An 18,825-nucleotide genomic window follows, 5' to 3' on the forward strand; every position below is an offset into this window, starting at 1 on the left:
TGTATTTTTTCTTCAATTTAACAAACACCTTTTGTAAAACGATATAACTTTGTATTTTTTTCCTTCAAAACATTACCATGAATATATATAGTTTGTAATTAAATTTCTTATTAAAATAATTATTTTGCGTAGTTTCACTCAAAACACGTAATGTTGACCCTGATTACCAAACACAGACTTCCTGTGTACTGCTACGTGTACAGAGATTTTTGACTTCTTGGGTATTGGGGGTCTCCAGGTAAATAACGCCACTGTTACTTCGACCACTCCCTCTCTTCAGGTAACCGTACGGTAAAAAAATTGGGTCTTTAAACTGATATTCATCAGTTTGGGAATACATGTAATTTACCACTTTTTCTCCAGAATCACCAGTCTAATTCCAACCAAAAATGCCACAAAGCTTAAATTCCAAGATCCATGGGTACATTTTAGGGATTTAAGTATCAGAAGTGTGCTGTGTTTACAACATTGATCTGAGATGATTTCCTTTGTTTACAGCTTTAACTCGAGACCTGATATGCGGTGGGGAGAGTCAGGAGGATGGCAGCTGGTGTGATCTCGTGGACAAAGCTCTACAGCTAGCAGAGAAAATTCTACCGGAAATACAACAGCATCCTGATAAAAGTGTCATGGAACAGGTCTCATATTATTTCTGCTCTGAAGGAGAAAGGGGTATACTGTTTGACCCATGTGTATCAGTCTGTGTGTCTGTGTAGCTGTGTTTCCGTTTGAACCAAAAAATTTTGCCACATTTTTCCCAGCAACTACTCATTGCAGATGTTTGAAATTTTAGAACAATTTTTTTGTTCATAAGCATATGGTGGGATTCATGAGATTGTACATTTACATCAGAGGGAGTGGGGGTGGTGTCCATGTGAGCATTAATGGCTCACAGACTTGTTGCAGAGTTTCACATAGAATTGTACTGCAATTTTAAACCTATAAATTGTAATTATAAACCTTAATTATCATTTTAAAAATAACATAAAAATTAAATTACTACCCAGTAAAACTTTAAAACAGTCTTTGTTTGCCCTCTCCTAACTCAGGATGAAAAAATGGATTCAGAGGTTGAATTTTCAAAATCTAATTTAATCTATTACAGTGACTGAAATGCATGAAAAAAATTCCTGGAAGTTAAATACAAAGGCCATTTTGAGCTGGTTGGAAGAGAGGGCAACAAACATATTTTAAAGATGGCCCTACTGATGCTTTGTTAAATTTGTATGTAAAACATTTAGTAAATAAACATTTTTTAAAGGTCCTAATTAATGTATATTTTAGATGGAGACAGTCGCAGTTAACCTATGGAATTTCACTGTGTCCTTAAAGACTGGCAGAAGACTGTCTTTACTATCCAATGCCAAATGTAAATTTTTGAATTGCGATTATCATTTTCAAATGAATTTCATTTTTTCAGTATCTTATGTTGCTATCCTAGACTTAGGGAAGCTACTTGTTGCTATGCATGTTTTGTATTTTAAGCTACAATACTGTTGATATCAAACCCAAGGATATTTCCCACTTTTTAAGTTAGAACCACCTTTTTCCCAATGTTTGCCTTTCAATTTCATTTGTGATTTGTAATTAATTTTATTTTCGTAATAAAGTGCGCCACATTTGTCTGAAGATTGTGGAGGCCACAGTAACAACCTCAGAGGACCACATGAAAATAAAAAGGAAGATTGCTGTACGTAATGATACATCCTTACTGGATGATTATAAATTAACCTTTATATTTAATGAATGGCAAAGAGATTGTAACAAATGAGATATCTTGATTAGATTTCTTTATTATAGCCCACTATTGATACTTCTGGGTCATGTTGTGTTTTCACTTAGGCTTGACTTATATTCATTTTTGTGCATCTGTTCCACATGACATTTTGAGTTTTTGAAAAAAATTACATATTATTTTCAAGAGACTTAAAACCTTGATAAATTGATGAGATCAGTTCGACAAATACTTACACATGTTACAGGAATTTTTTTCATTTTTCTTAATTTAACCTCCATGACCTTGGTGTCATTTTCCCCAATTCTCTATTTAGATCAATTTCATAGAGGCAAAGTCATTTTCATCAGTTGCAAAGTAATAAACACTGATATTTATATATGATTTTGCTTTGTCATAAGTCTGTGACTAACTACCGGTATCTAATTTTTTATAGAATTCGAAGTCATACAGTAATATTTCTAGTCAAGTTTGAATCTGTTCTGTGATTATTTCTTTACTCTATTTTAGATTGGGTTGAAAACAGCAAGAGCATGGCTTGGTAAGTTATAAAATATAGTGACAGCACATGACTTGATTAGTTATAAGTTATAGTGACAGAGTATGACTTGATAAGTTATGAGTTATAGTGACAGAACATGACTTGGTAAATTATAAGTTATAGTGACAGTTATAAAGTTATAAGTTATAGTGACAGAACATGACTTGATAAGTTATAAGTTATAGTGACAGAGTATGACTTGATAAGTTATAAGTTATAGTGACAGAGCATGACTTGGAACATGTGAGTTATAAATGACTTTGACAGAGCATGGCTTTGTTGGTTATAAGTTATAGTAACAGAGCATGACTTGGTAAGTTAAGAGTTATTTAGACAGAGCATGGCATGGTTAGTTATAGGTTATAGTGACAGAGCATGACTTGTTAAGATATGTTACAGTGACAGCACATGACTTGGTAAATGACTTTCACAGAGCATTTTTGGGAAGTTATTACTTACTGTTACAGGGCATGAATTAGTTATAAATTATACTGACAGTACATGTATATGGCTTGGTTCTTGTTAGTTAATTTATGACTTTCACAGAGTATGACTTGATAAGTTGTAAGATACTGTTACAGAGCACAAGTTGATAGAATAATATTTACATTTGCAAATGTTTTCCTTCATATAACACTACTGAAAGCAATGCGTATCTATAACTGTATAAACACAGGTACAGGGTCAAGAGGTCATAGATGTGTGTATGCATAATCGTTTAACGTAATTTCTCAGTGACGTCATAAAGGGTCGATACGACACACGTTAAGTGGATTACATACTTGCCGTTGGGTTAAAAAATAATGCATTTCACATGTTAAAAGTCACAATCAGGCAAATATAAAGTATGAATAATTAAGTCACACATGTAAATATAAGTAATAAGGTATCATTTTAAAACATCTATCGGGCTATAATTATGGGTTGGTACAAGATTAAATTCATCATAAAGCCCTTTGGGCCCTTTGTAGTTGATATGAATATTCATCATTGTTTTTTGTCCATTATTGTGTTTATAGGCTATTCAATATATTTAATTATTGGAACCATTTCTTTGTAGATACTAAAGAAGTTGGGATGGCTTCCAAAGTGTTAGACCTAACAGATCAGGTAAGATGATGTACTTGTATTGACTACGTACTGCTTCTGTAGAAATGTGTTTGTAGAGGAATCCCAAGCCCTCTCGGCATCTCTGAGACGTTAATTGTTTAATGTTCAGCTTGGGTAATATCATTGATAAATCTACTCAATTCTGCATAAATGTACAACCATTTATTTATGTTGACATCTAACAAAACATAAACATCAGAGTTTACAATATTTACAGTTTGTGAAGAAGCTACAGAAGTTGATAGTGGATGACATCAATAAGTCTGGGTCATCTATCACAACAGACAAACAGAAGAAGGATGTGGAGAAAGACTTGTTCAAACTGCTCTGTTACAAGGCTGAAGTGGTAAGTCATAACAATGGATACTTATTTTTTATTTAATATACATCAAAGCAAGTAATGTGTTTCAAAGTAAAGTTTGACATAAAATGTAATATTAAGACAGTAATATATCTTGATATAAAAGGGTTCAGTTCATATTTCTATAATTTGTAACAAGTCATGGTATTGATATGACTTTCTCTGCAGAGTTTGGAACAAGGTGATAACTCTACTGCCATGGAGCTCATACAAATCGCTAAAGAAATGTTGATCAAATACCCACACGAGGTCAGAGACAATGTCTATTCTTAATTATTTCTTAAAAATGCCACATCAGTGGGGCGATAATCATTTTTTAAACAGGAAGTTTATTTTTTGTAAAGTTTTGTTGGATTTCGTTGATAGGGGGCATTCCTGTCCATTCTGAGCTATAATTTTGTTGGATTTCGTTGATAGGGGGCGTTCCTGTCCATGCTGAGCTATAATTTTGGGGTGGAACTCTACCAAAAGAAGCGGTTTGATGAAGCTGTGACATGGTTAAGGGAAAGTTTTGAAATTGGGAAAAACCAGACAAACTTGGAGGCAAAAAGTCAGGTAAAACTGATAAATCATACTGTCAGATAAATCATGCTCTTAAGATGTTGTCTTTGTTGGCATGTTCAGGACTTAGAGTGAAATTTATTGAATTAGTATCATTTTCAAAAATGATATTGAATTAGTATCATTTTCAAAAATGATACATAAAGTTTTATCACAAACATAATTCAATTTGTAAACATTGATATATTATTCCAGTGTTTAAAACGAATGTGTTAAATAAATGTTGATGAGCTGTTTCCAATGTGCTTTATGTAATGTATTATGAAATGAAGCCCCTGTTTCCTGGACTTTGTAGGCCAGAACCCTGAGATTGTTGGCGTGTGTTTACATGGAGCTGAATCAGGAAGACCACATCCAGAAAGCTCTGAATGCTGTCACTCTGGCCAATAACGTGAGTTATAGCATAGAAAGCTCTGAAAGCTTTCACTCTGGCCAATAATATGAGTGATAAAATAGAGAGAAACACTAAGTAAGATATCTGCTAGGTTTAAAATCAATCAAGGATAGTGAAGTATAATTCTTGTTTGTTTTTACATAGGAACACCCTCATCCTTCTGGTCTGTTTTTGTTCCTCCGCATTTTGTTAAAAACCAAGGAACCAAACTCTGTCATCTGCAAAGGTAAGCTAAAAATTTCTGAAAAACATTCATTAATTTATAAGTACATTTTAAATTCTAGGAAAAGGATTTTCTATTTCAATCATTTAAAACAGCAATGTTGGTCCTTAAGAAGGAGGGGGAATGGAGATATAATTTTATTATTGTAGTGTTCTGTTTTGTATAATGCTCTATGTTCTGAATAAGCTAATGCTTCTATTATATGTTTTGTATCAGCTGTGTCAGACATCATGCAGCAGCCAGGGGCATCACTGGATGTAGGCATCAACACAGCTCTGTTATTGTCAAGAAATGAAAGGTCAGTCACAACTTCTTACTTATGCTTCTGAGTTTTTCTCACTGATTGTTAAGTCCATTTTCAGCTAAGATGATCTATTCGGATACCTATCTTATTCCACTCCGTAGAGATTAAAATAAATTTTAGACATGACCTTGCTGTTGGGTTAATGAAGGAGCTTCTGAAGAAGTTTGAACATACCTCCAACACAGGAGAGCTCCTAATGACTAACTTTGATATTCTGTTGGCAAGCAAAGACAGGCGGTCTCTTAAAGAGTTTGTGGAGTACTGCATTGAGGGTATGTATTATCCAATGGCATGTTAAAAAAATTATTTCACTGAGAAAACTTAACAAAATAAGGTTCTATGTCTTGGCTTTTCACATATTTCTTTATGAAATTAGGCAGTTCTGGCACACTTAGGTAAAAATAAATAGTCCTAATGTTGATTGTGACAGAAAACAACACTCACGGAGCCCTAGAGCCAGCAGTAAAGAGAAGGTTCCATATTGAGTTCTGGGCTCTGGCCTATACAGCAGATCAGGTATTGTGTGTGTAGAATATAAATTAACTTGTAGTTTCATCTACAACTCAAGCTGAAAATGTAAGGCTTCAGGAATTGGAGAGTAGCTTCAATCAAAAGTTAAAATTAGAGTGATGTATGAAATGATAAATGTCTAACCATTTTTGCATTTAAAAATAATGTATTATGCGGTGTATGATCTTTGTTTCCGTCTTCAACCTGTTTCTGTACAATTTATAGGAGAAGAATTACTCTGAGGCATTGGACTGGTACAACTTTTCCCTGAGTCTGTACAATCGGGAGGAATCGGGGGACCAGAATCTGGCTCGTCTCCATAGAAACCGTGCAACCTGTTATCTCAATCTGGGTCAGATGGACAAGGTACAGTTAAAAAGCTCTACATTTTATAATCTAATTCTTCTTCAGTGGAAGTTTATTCAGTTTCATTCTAAACCATGATCGTAAATGTACTACCCCATTCAAATGTGACAGTTTTCACACAATAGATGTATTAGTGAGAGCATACATTTTTTAAGTTAGCATAATCCAAGAAGTTGAGTACATTTTATTTTTCAAGTTTCTGAATCATTGTAAATACATGTAAATATGAATATAAAGTTAATTTTTATAACCAACAGGCGACGGAGGCAGTAAATGAAGCCAAGAAGTGGGACCCTGCATCCATCAACACAATGTTCCTGTTGTTCAAGCTCGCATTAGCAGCATCTAATGTAGAACAAGGTTTGTTCAAGCTCGCCTTAGCTGAATCTAATGTAGAAGAAGGTTTTTTCAAGCTCGCATTAGCAGCATCTAGTATAGAACAGGTTTGTTCAAGCTTACCTTAGCTGCATCTAATGTAGAACAAGGTTTGTTCAAGCTCGCCTTAGCTGCAGCTAATGTAGAACAAGGTTTGTTCAAGCTCGCCTTAGCTGAATCTAATGTAGAAGAAGGTTTTTTTCAAGCTCGCATTAGCAGCATCTAGTGTAGAACAGGTTTGTTCAAGCTCACCTTAGCTGCATCTAATGTAGAACAAGGTTTGTTCAAGCTCACCTTCGCTGCATCTATTGTAGAATGTTTGTTCAAGCTAGCCTTAGCAGCATCTAATGTAGAACAAGGTTTGTTCAAGCTCGCCTTAGCTGCAACTAATGTAGAACAAGGTTTGTTCAAGCTCGCCTTCGCTGAATCTAATGTAGTACAAGATTTGCTCAAGCTCACCTTAGATGCATCTAATGTAAACATGGTTTGTTCAAGCTCGCATTAACAGCATCTAGTGTAGAACAAGTTTTGGTCAAGCTCACATTAGCAGCATCTAATGTAGTAACCTTAGCAGCATCTGTTGTTGAACTAGCTTTGTTCAATCTCGCTTTAGCTGCATCTAATGTAGAACAAGGTTTGTTCAAGCTCACCTTAGATGGATCTGATATAAAGTTTGCTCCTGAATCTAATGTAGAACATGGTTTGTTCAATCTGGTTTTAGCTGCATCTAATGTAAAATTATATATAATTCTGTTAATTAGGTCACCTGAGTAAACTCAGGTGACCTATTGTTATCCGTTTTCGTCCGTCGTCATGCGTCATCCGTCGTGTGTTAACATTTGAACATTTTCAGCTTCTTCTCTGCAACCACTCAACCAATTTCAACTAAATTTGACATAAAGCATCTATGGGTGAAGTGAAACAAGAATTGTGAATTTCATGATCCCTACCCCCCTGGGGCCTGAGGGGTGGGGCCAAAACCACTAAAATTAATGCAATCTTTAAAAATCTTCTTCTTTACTCCTGGACATCAAGCAGTCAAACTGTTTGAATGATTGTAAGCAGCATTGAGTCCTTTACCAAAATTATGAAATTCATGGCCCTGGGGTCAGGGGTTCTAGTGCTAGGGCGGGGCTGAATAAGTATATAGTGAAAATGCATTAAATCTTTGAAAATCTTCTTCTCTGCTCCTGGGTATTAAATAAACTAACTAAGTACATAGTTATGATGAGCAAGAGTGCCTCTACTAAAATTGTGAATTTTATGGCCCCAGGGTCAGGGGTTCTGGTGTAAGGGCGGGTCTCTATTGATTATGTAGTGAAAATACATGAATTCTTTGAAAATCTTCTTCTCTGCTCCTAGGTATTAAATAAACTAAATAAGTACATAGTTATGATGAGCAAGAGTGCCTCTACTAAAATTGTGAATTTTATGGCCCCAGGGTCAGGGGTTCTGGTGTTAGGGCAGGGCTCTATTGATTATATAGTGAAAATACATGAATTCTTTGAAAATTTTCTTCTCTGCTTCTGGGTATTAAATAAACTAAGTATATAGTTATGATGAGCAAGAGTGCCTCTACTAAAATTGTGAATTTTATGGCCCCAAGGTCAGGGGTTCTGGTGTTAGGGCAGGGCTCTATTGATTATGTAGTGAAAATACATGAATTCTTTGAAAATTTTCTTCTCTGCTTCTGGGTATTAAATAAACTAACTAAGTGCATAGTTATGATGAGCAAGAGTGCTTCTACCAAAATTTTGAATTTTTTGGCCCCAGGGTCAGGGGTTCTGGTGTTAGGGCGGGGCTCTATTGATTACATAGTGAAAATACGTGAATTCTTTGAAAATTTTCTTCTCTGCTCCTGGGTATTAAGCAGATGAACTACCTATATGGTTATGATGAGCAAGGGCCCTAATCTTCCAGAATTGTGAATTTCAAGGCCCCAGGGTCAGGGGTACCATAGAGAGGGGGGTGTACTTATATACTGAAAATGAATGAATTGTTTGAAATCTGTTCCTTGGTATTAATCAAATACTTTTGAAAAGCAAGGATGCCTTTTCAAAAATTGTGCAATGTGTGGATCTAAGCCTAAGGGTCAGGGGTTCATGTGTGGTAGGGCACCTCTAATTATTGCTGAATATTACTGATTAGTTGAAATGCATTTTTTGTTCCCTTACCCTGCCTATAGGTATTAAGTAACCAAACTAAGCAACTGCTAAGTGTATAGTTATGATGATAAATGGTGCCTCTTTCAAAATTGTGAATGCCATAGCATCTGGCTTAAAACATGAATCAAATTCAATCACTGGAAAGTTGTTGCATAATGCTCAGGGGACCTATAAGGCCCGTGGACCTCTTGTTTTTTTTATGGTTTCTGTCCTGAATTATATGTAGCTTCTTTTTTTTTTACAGCCAAAGATATCCTGCAGAAGATGTGTAGTGAGGTGGTTAAGTTAGAAAACACAGACAAAGAAATGGAGGCACAGAAACTTATCTGTCAGGCTGCCTACATGGCTTATGAGGTATAACATCATTTATTTTGGTCATCATGAGGGTGGGGGGGAGCGCATGTATTTTCAAAGTTTTTCAGGCAGGACACATGGCTCAAGATGTACTAGCTGTAGGTCTGTAGCTCTCCGAAAAAAAAATATATTGATAGACTGGAGAGCTACAGTGCCACCCATTGAAAAAACTGTGTATTTATTGCGCACAAAAAAGTGCGCTCGGTTCTCGATTTATTTCTCCATGTTTTTCAAACTGTAATCTCAAAATATTACTAACCGTGTGTTCCTAACATATTCTTTCGCTTTTTCCACAACCAAACATTCCTCATAATTGTTGTTAATAGTCCTCCTGACCCTGATATTGTAATCGTCGAACATTTCACTTATTTATACTGCCATTTGGTTTCAAAGATAATTCGGTCCAATATGCTTCATTCGGATGTCAACTACGAGAGTACTCGATAGAAGATAAAAGAATTTTTTAAAATCTTTCCTTATTTGCAATTGAGGTAAGAATTTGGAAGAATTAATCAAGAACCGAGCGCACTTTTTGTGCACAATAAATATACAGTTTTTTCAATTGGTGGCACTGTAACTCTCCGGTCTATCAATATATTTTTTTCGGAGAGCTACAGATCTGCAGCTAAAGAGGTACAAGCTCTTTGTATTATTTTGGAGGTGTGTATATTTTTTCAAAGTATGACAATGTGATGAAATATGATACAAAATGAAGTAGCAGTGGGTAATGTTCTCTGCTTCAATCATCTCTTCTTTAGATAAATTCAGTTCAATTCTCTGCACTGCAATTTGTTGCATTTAAATTGACATAAAAAAGCTAACGTTCTGAATATTTACCAAAAAATAAAATTTGACAGAATCACAAGGAATCTACAGCAGGCCTGGCTTTGGAGTGTTTGGCCAACTGTAGCTTCGATCTGACCCAGACATTGACTGCTCTCAGGTGTCTCATCCGACTCAAACTGTCCCAGGTCGACCAGGACAAGAACACCAGGTACAAGAGACATTTCTATATAGTACACAGAAAGTGATCCAAGGATGACTTGTAGCATATATTATTGTAAATTAATTAAAAATTAAAGTTGCTTCTAATCAAAGCATCTTGCATAGAATTAAACAGAACATAAAGTGAGGCGTTGATAAACTCAATTTAAGACATACAATTTTTCAGCATTGAAGATGTTGGAATCTTACATGACATAAAAATGGGTACTTGACTTTGTTATTCGTGTTCAGTGTTCAATATATTTTATTTTTAAACTGTGTTAGTTTCTTAGTTTACTAAAATTGACTGTACACTGTTTTTAGCTCACCTCAATGAAGTTGGGGGAGTCATTTGATACCCTTGGCATAGGTTTCTATGTTGTCCAAGGTTCAAGTTTTAGGAGCAAATATTTTTTCAGGTACAAATTTTCTTTGTCCTTTATTAATCAGAGATGTATGGAAGATGGCTTCCTGTATGTTTCATTGAACTAGTCAAGGTTTTAGATCCTGCAGTTTTAGCTATTAAATAATGACCAGGCTGTTTTTAAGAGCAGGTTAACATTATTGAGTGGGTTAAAATTTTTTGGAGCAGTTACTATAAGCCATTTATTGCCCAGAGTTGCATGGATGAAACATCTGCTTCAAAGGTGGATCTGACCTACATTCTCTGACCAGCAGTCTCTCTGTTTGTCCACGAAAACTTGAACCTCGCTCTTAACTTAATTGGGCTATAGTCTTTATATTTCATTATTATACCTCTACTGTTTTACATTGTTACATGATCTTTCAATGGATATAATAATTTTTACCTTGACCTTCGACTGACCAACTTTGTGAAAACTTGAACCTTGGGTATAACTTTGGAACAGGTACATTTATGATCTTTTGACTTTTACCTTGGAGTTTGAATTGCATTTAATAAACTTTAGCTCTGGCTTTAAACTGAGCTGGCATCAGTGTTTCTCAAACTCATCTTGTTGTTGTAGTTTTGATTATGGAAACTGTCTCTTAACTTAATTGTTTTAATTATATAAATAAAATTTCTTGGAAGCTAGTGATTTTCAATAATAATTATATATATATATAGGAGATGTACATAGTGATATGATGAATGTGCACCCCAGTTAATACACTATCTTTGTTTTTCGATGCATTTTTTAAAAAAAAAAAAATTAGTGAGCTGATTGGCTCACCTCATTAGGTTTAGATTACCAACTCTAAACAAAGATTTCCTCTTTTCGATTTCAGCATACAACAAACTTATGCGTGAAGAAGACAAGGGAGGTAAACTGTCCCCAAAACTCAGTGAGGAGGCCAGCTGGTTTATGAGAGTAGGTGAGTAGTCCAGTGACTCAGTAAGTACTGTATAAACTCAGTGAGGAGGCCAGCTGGTTTATGAGAGTAGGCGAGTTGTCTGGTGACACATTGATCATTGTTTTCATTAAAAATACAGTCAAGTTCCGTTAGTCTGTGTGGTATGGTTACGTATTAGTTACTGTAGATTCCTTATTCAGTTCAACATCAAATTGCGAGAATAATAATTCGCGAATGGACAGTTTATAAAAAAAAATTTACATAGATTTCAGTACTATAAAAATAAAGGCGAGTAATTTTATTTGGCGTGTGGTGCTTCACGCGAAATAACACGATAAATAATTCCACAGGTATATTTAGGAATGTACAGTATATTTTGTCCTCTTCATAATTATTATCCAAAGGAGAGGGGTATATACTGTTTAACCCTTGTGTGTCTATGTAGCTGTCTCTCTGTCCAAACCATATGTTTGGTAGCAGTTTTCTCAGCAACTTCTTATTGCAGATGCTTGAAATTTTAGCACATCCTTTGTGCTGAGGCATGCCAGATGGTTGAATTTATTTTTGTTCAAATCCAGTGCCAACTTCCTGTTAATCCATGCATCTGTCCTTACTTAGTATGTTAAAAAATTGTCAGTTTTTTTCAGTAATTACTCATTGCAGATGATTGAAATGTTAATTAGCACACTCTTTGTTGTTAAAGCATGCCATTTTATTATTGTATGAATCTGATGTCAACGTCCTATTTATCTGTGCATCTTTGTGTAACTGATCTTGTGTGTATTTATACATGATAGTGTATATTCACAGCGGAGCGGGGGTATTACAGGTTAGCATTGGTTTAACAGACTTAAATTCTTGTTATGTTTTACTGTCAAAGGAAAAGAATTTTTTTTTGTGAGTGAGGTTTTTTTCCTCAAAAATCAGTTGTGTTAAACTGTATAGTAATTTAGTAATGTTATGTAAGATTCCTGTTTTCTTACTTATCTGGTGCTTTGTATTGTTCTAGCTTGGAACCTGGCCCTGAAATGTGAAGAGAGACCAGGCTTGATGAAAGATTTATATAAACTCTGTTCTCAAGTGAGTTTTGACCACATTTAATGCAAACAAAGAAATCATTATCATTGATTAAACAGTATTGTAGTTTCTGTTGTATATCTGATTTTATAATGGTTTCTTCATTTTACAGTATTCAAGTTTCTGTTATATGACTAATGATAATTATCTTCAAGTTGATTTTATTTTACCTGCAGTATTGTACCTTCTGTTACATAACTGATGACATAATGTTATCAAGTATTACAGTATTCCAGTCTCTGTTATGATGACAACATGTATTTACAGTATTCCAATCCAGTCTCTGTTATGATGATGACGTGTTGTATTTACAGTATTCTAGTATGTGTTACAATGACATGTTGTATTTACAGTATTCCAGTCTCTCTTATGATGATGACATGTTGTATAATAATTTTACAGTATTCCTGTCTCTCTTATGATGATGACATGTTGTATATTAATTTTACAGTATTCCTGTCTCTCTTATGATGATGACATGTTGTATGTTAATTTTACAGTATTCTTGTCTCTCTTATGATGATGACATGTTGTATATTAATTTTACAGTATTCCTGTCTCTCTTATGATGATGACATGTTGTATATTAATTTTACAGTATTCCTGTCTCTGTAATGATGATGACATGTTGGATATTAATTTTACAGTATTCCTGTCTCTCTTATGATGATGACATGTTGTGTATTAATATTTCAGTATTTCTGTCTCTCTTATGATGATGACATGTTGTATATTAATTTTACAGTATTCTTGTCTCTCTTATGATGATGACATGTTGTACAGTATTCCAGTCTCTCTTATTTTACAGTATTCCAGTCTCTCTTATGATGATGACATGTTGTATATTAATTTTACAGTATTCCTGTCTCTCTTATGATGATGACATGTTGTATATTAATTTTACAGTATTCCTGTCTCTCTTATGATGATGACATGTTGTATATTAATTTTACAGTATTCCTGTCTCTCTTATGATGATGACATGTTGTGTATTAATTTTACAGTATTCCTGTCTCTGTAATGATGATGACATGTTGTGTATTAATTTTACAGTATTCCTGTCTTTGTAATGATGATGACATGTTGTATATTAATTTTACAGTATTCCTGTCTCTGTAATGATGATGACATGTTGTGTATTAATCAGTATTCCTGTCTCTCTTATGATGATGACATGTTGTGTATTAATTTTACAGTATTCCTGTCTCTCTTATGATGATGACATGTTGTGTATTAATTTTACAGTATTCCTGTCTTTGTAATGATGATGACATGTTGTATATTAATTTTACAGTATTCCTGTCTCTCTTATGATGATGACATGTTGTATATTAATTTTACAGTATTCATGTCTCTCTTATGATGATGACATGTTGTATATTAATATTTCAGTATTCCTGTCTCTCTTATGATGATGACATGTTGTATATTGATTTTACAGTATTCCAGTCTCTCTTATCATGATGACATGTTGTATATTAATTTTACAGTATTCCTGTCTCTGTAATGATGATGACATGTTGGATATTAATTTTACAGTATTCCTGTCTCTCTTATGATGATGACATGTTGTATATTAATTTTACAGTATTCCTGTCTCTGTAATGATAATGACATGTTGTATAATAATTTTACAGTATTCCTGTCTCTCTTATGATGATGATATGTTGTATATTAATTTTTCAGTATTCCTGTCTCTGTAATGATGATGACATGTTGTATAATAATTTTACAGTATTCCTGTCTCTCTTATGATGATGACATGTTGTGTATTAATATTTCAGTATTCCTGTCTCTGTAATGATGATGACATGTGTATTAATATTACAGTATTCCTGTCTCTGTAATGATGATGACATGTTGTATATTAATTTTACAGTATTCCTGTCTCTCTTATGATGATGACATGTTGTATATTAATTTTACAGTATTCCTGTCTCTGTAATGATGATGACATGTTGTATAATAATTTTACAGTATTCCTGTCTCTGTTATGATGACAACATGTATTTACAGTATTCCAATCCTGTCTCTGTAATGATGATGACATGTTGTATTTACAGTATTCTAGTATGTGTTACAATGACATGTTGTATTTACAGTATTCCTGTCTCTCTTATGATAATGACATGTTGTATATTAATTTTACAGTATTCCTGTCTCTGTAATGATGATGACATGTTGTGTATTAATCAGTATTCCTGTCTCTCTTATGACGATGACATGTTGTATATCAATATTTCAGTATTTCTGTCTCTCTTATGATGATGACATGTTGTATATTGATTTTACAGTATTCCTGTTTCTCTTATGATGATGACATGTTGTATATTAATTTTACAGTATTCCTGTCTCTGTAATGATGATGACATGTTGTATATCAATATTTCAGTATTTCTGTCTCTCTTATGATGATGACATGTTGTATATTAATTTTACAGTATTCCTGTCTCTCTTATGATGATGACATGTTGTATATTAATTCTACAGTATTCCTGTCTCTCTTATGATGATGACATGTTGTATATTAATTTTACAGTATTCCTGTCTCTCTTATGATGATGACATGTTGTGTATTAATATTACAGTATTCTTGTCTCTCTTATGATGATGACATGTTGTATATTAATTTTACAGTATTCCTATCTCTCTTATGATGATGACATGTTGTGTATTAATATTTCAGTATTTCTGTCTCTCTTATGATGATGACATGTTGTATAATAATTTTACAGTATTCCTGTCTCTGTAATGATGATGACATGTTGTGTATTAATTTTACAGTATTCCAGTCTCTGTTGTGATGATGAGGAGAACACCTTAACAAGGAAGAAGACCTGCCTTCTGATGGCTACAGCTGCCTGTCTACAACAAGCCAGGACTGACGGACTCCCAAACTCACTTAAGGTATTTACTGTACTTTCTCTTGTGTTTGAAGCTCTTCAATGAATGATATCATTACATTGCATCTGCAACAAATGTATTTATCATATGGTTTTCATTACATCCCAATTTTACCATCATTTTCTAGAGTGTAATTAAGAATTGCATACATCATTGAGATTTCAGTATGTTCATGAATTTATTAAAAGAGGCAAAATTATGGATTATCTGCCCATGTATATAAGAGGATTTTTTAAAACAAATTTTTCCTTTCAAACAGTTAGCTTGTAATGTATTGAGGATCAGTTATTAACTTTTTACAGGATAATTATTTGGAGGAAGCCGTTGACTTTATTCATGAATGTAAATCAGTCAATCAGCAGATCCATCAGGAGATGGACCTAAACTCCTCTATAGGTAAACACCTGTGTTACTTAGATGTTAATACACAATAATACAGCATGCTATATAGTGTATTTGACCTTTGATGATTAAAGGTAACTTTGGCTTTGAAATGTCATTAATAAATTACCATTACTTAAAGCATACACAGCAATCAGAAAGGTTAAAACTTAGTAGATCTTAGGTATCTAGTGATGTAAAATAAAGTTTAACATTTAACTATGTGATTAGACTGTTGATAAACATCATGATTGTATGTGTTATACTAAAATCTGCATTTTCCCACTTTTTCAGATGCTAGGACCCAGGATAAAGCAGACACATTAATGATGATGTATGAATTCGAGGCACGCTGTAAACTACAGGATCCGTCTGTAGAGGAAATTATTGAAGTTTTACTGAAAATCCCTAATCCCGATCCTAAACCATTTGAAACTATAGCTGGTAATTGAAAATTCCATAATTCTGATCCCAAACTATAGTATTTGAAACAATAGCTGGTATTCTCATGAAAGATCTTAATCCTGATACCAAACCATTGAAAACCATAGCACACACAAGCAAAGATGTGAATGAAATCTACAGTGTAATTGTATGTCCAAAGTCAAGAATATTTGTCGTTGAAATATGTGAAACTTTCAAAATATATCAAGTTTATGTCCTTTCTATATAGCATGGTTCCTTTAATTTTCTTTTTTTCTATCCTCGGCTTTTCAGCTCTGTCAATGGAACCACAATCTATTCACAAAAATATTGGAGTTCGAGCCCTGAAGATAGCTATAAGGAAACATCTACAGATGCCAACAGTGGACTTTGACAGAATCAGGTAGGTATGTAGAAACATCTACAGATGCCAACAGTGGACTTTGACAGAATTAGGTAGGTATTAGGACAGAGTCCAACAGTTGACTTTGACAGAATCAGGTAGGTATAAGGACAGAATCCAACAGTGGACTTTGACAGAATTAGGTAGGTATTAGGACAGAGTCCAACAGTTGACTTTGACAGAATCAGGTAGGTATAAGGACAGAAAAATCCAACATGTGTGACTTTGACAGAATTAGGTAGGTATTAGGACAGAGTCCAACAGTGGACTTTGACAGAATTATGTTCTACAGAAAACATAATGTATTAATGTAATACTGAATTGCAAGTTGATAAATCTGGGTCTTTTGAATTTGTATTTTTAAAGTAAATTGCATCACAGTTTGGTACATTATTTTGCATATCAACTGTAAACTCTGTTAAGAGATTCATACTCTAGGCTCTTTTGTTTTTCTGCAGTAAACTATATTTCAATCTGATACAGCACCTAGCTGTAAACCACAGTAAACTGTATCGAGGTCTGATACTGTAAGCTGGTTGTTTTATATTACAGGAAGCTGCACTGTGGTTTGATACATATGATTCTGTTTTATATTAACTGTAAACTGTATCGAGGTTTGATACAGCAAGCTCTGTTTTATATCCACAGTAAACTGTATCGAGGTTTGATACAGCACACTCTGTTTTATACCCACAGTAAACTGTACCGAGGGTTGATACAGCACACCCTGTCCTCTGTCTCAGACAACACCAAACAGGAAGCTCTGACTCAATACAACGAAGTGGTAGACCTCATTGACAAAAAAGCTCAGGTATGGACTAAAGGGAATGTAATGGAAAGAAAAGATTTTATAGGCCAGGAATAAGTATTTTAATTTATCTTAAAAAAAAGTTTTAAAGTTTGAGTTGAGTTTTCCCTTATTGATCATTCATATTTTTTGTAATTAAAAAAGATATTTAGAAATATTTGTTTAAAAAAAGAAGAATTTTACAAGTAAACAGTTGTAAAACTTATGCGACAGGTGAAGATATAAATAAGCTTTAAACAATTGTTACAAGTAAATGTTAACAAGCCATTCCCAATTATCAGATTATAGGACTAACAGATAATTATTGTAGGTGGATTACCCAGAGATTGAAATCCAGTGGTTGATGACAAAAGCTTGGAATTGTGGGGTGACATTCCTAAGGTGGGTGTCCAGTTCTTGTTAATCATCAATTGCCAGATCTTCCCGTTTCCTGAGCATATGCTCCCTTTACAAAGTTTTGCTATCCCTTATTGTACGTTCTTCGGAGATAAATAAGTTTTAGCTCACCCCAATAAGACCAAGAAAGTTGGGGAGCTTATGTGATACCCATGGAGTCAGCACAGGTTTTCAGTACAGTTTTCTTTTTAATACTTCTATGCCCTACATTAGTCCGAGATGCATTGAAGATGCTTCTAATGTGTTTCATTCTACAAGCCAAGGTTTTATATGCTGCAATTTCAGCAAAGGAATATCCATATTAATATTTTTGGAGCAAGTTTTTGGCACAGGTAAAACTTTTTGGTGCAGATCTCATTTCCAAGTAACTTAAGCACTGTATTTCAGCTCTGGGAGATATGAGCTAGCAGAGAAGTGGTGTAACACTGGCATGAAGTTTCTGAAGCACCTCAGTCTGGGAGTACAGCTTAACTACAATGAAACGGTACATCCTCTATTCTTTTATCACTTCTTGTCCTAATAGGTCCAAATAGTACAGCTTTACTACACTAAGACAGCATATCTTCCTATATTACCTCTTAATCAGAAATGCAAGATTAAATTCCGATAATACATTCGCAAAATATTTCCTAATTCATGAAAAATGTTCTGTCAGAGCAATAGTTTAATATTATCCTTCACTAGATATATGCAGTTCATTTCCTGACTGCTCATTCATTGAGGTAATGAAAGGTTGAACCATGTCCCGAGTTGATGAATCTTAAAAAAAAAAACCAGATCTTGTTGATTTCTTGTTCAGATGACTACTAGTGATGTCCTCTTGCTACCCTTTTTAGATGACAAATACATATGCTGACATCTTGGAGCAGATTGATAAATCCAGAACAAGACAGCTAAATCCAGAACCATAGATTATAGAACCAAGATAATCCAGTATCACAGATAAAAGACAAATAAATCCAGACGAAAAACTCCTAACCAAGCAGCTTGAGGAATGAAAAAGATCACAGACTGACAGACACTTGTACACCTTGTCACAAGATCAATGACAAAGACATTGGATTTTTTTGTTTTATTCTTTAATAGTTGATAATCATGTTCCATGATTTTTATGTTTCACAATAAATTATTAAAAT

General features: G+C 34.1%; 1 protein-coding gene across 1 annotated transcript; it reads left to right on the forward strand.

Annotated features, from left to right (window-relative positions):
• Positions 1-494: 494 nt before the first annotated feature.
• Positions 495-18,774, forward strand: LOC134271625 (testis-expressed protein 11-like; the record flags this gene model as incomplete). The annotated part of the gene is made up of 28 exons (XM_062753831.1): positions 495-638; positions 1,285-1,369; positions 1,611-1,690; positions 2,246-2,276; positions 3,337-3,386; positions 3,604-3,732; positions 3,916-3,996; positions 4,165-4,302; positions 4,604-4,699; positions 4,847-4,928; positions 5,142-5,223; positions 5,350-5,501; positions 5,660-5,745; positions 5,965-6,105; positions 6,363-6,465; positions 8,890-8,999; positions 9,857-9,993; positions 10,171-10,208; positions 11,232-11,318; positions 12,307-12,377; positions 15,159-15,281; positions 15,581-15,674; positions 15,954-16,103; positions 16,377-16,485; positions 17,182-17,296; positions 17,604-17,674; positions 18,077-18,173; positions 18,526-18,774. Coding segments are annotated over 28 exons (2,757 nt in total), but the record flags the coding sequence as incomplete, so codon positions are not given.
• Positions 18,775-18,825: the final 51 nt, after the last annotated feature.

The sequence above is a fragment of the Saccostrea cucullata genome, unplaced genomic scaffold (genome assembly GCF_032062105.1).
Source record: "Saccostrea cucullata isolate Sc308-1 unplaced genomic scaffold, CSIRO_AGI_Scuc_v1 ctg2544, whole genome shotgun sequence".
NCBI classification, from domain to species: Eukaryota; Metazoa; Mollusca; class Bivalvia; order Ostreida; family Ostreidae; genus Saccostrea; species Saccostrea cuccullata.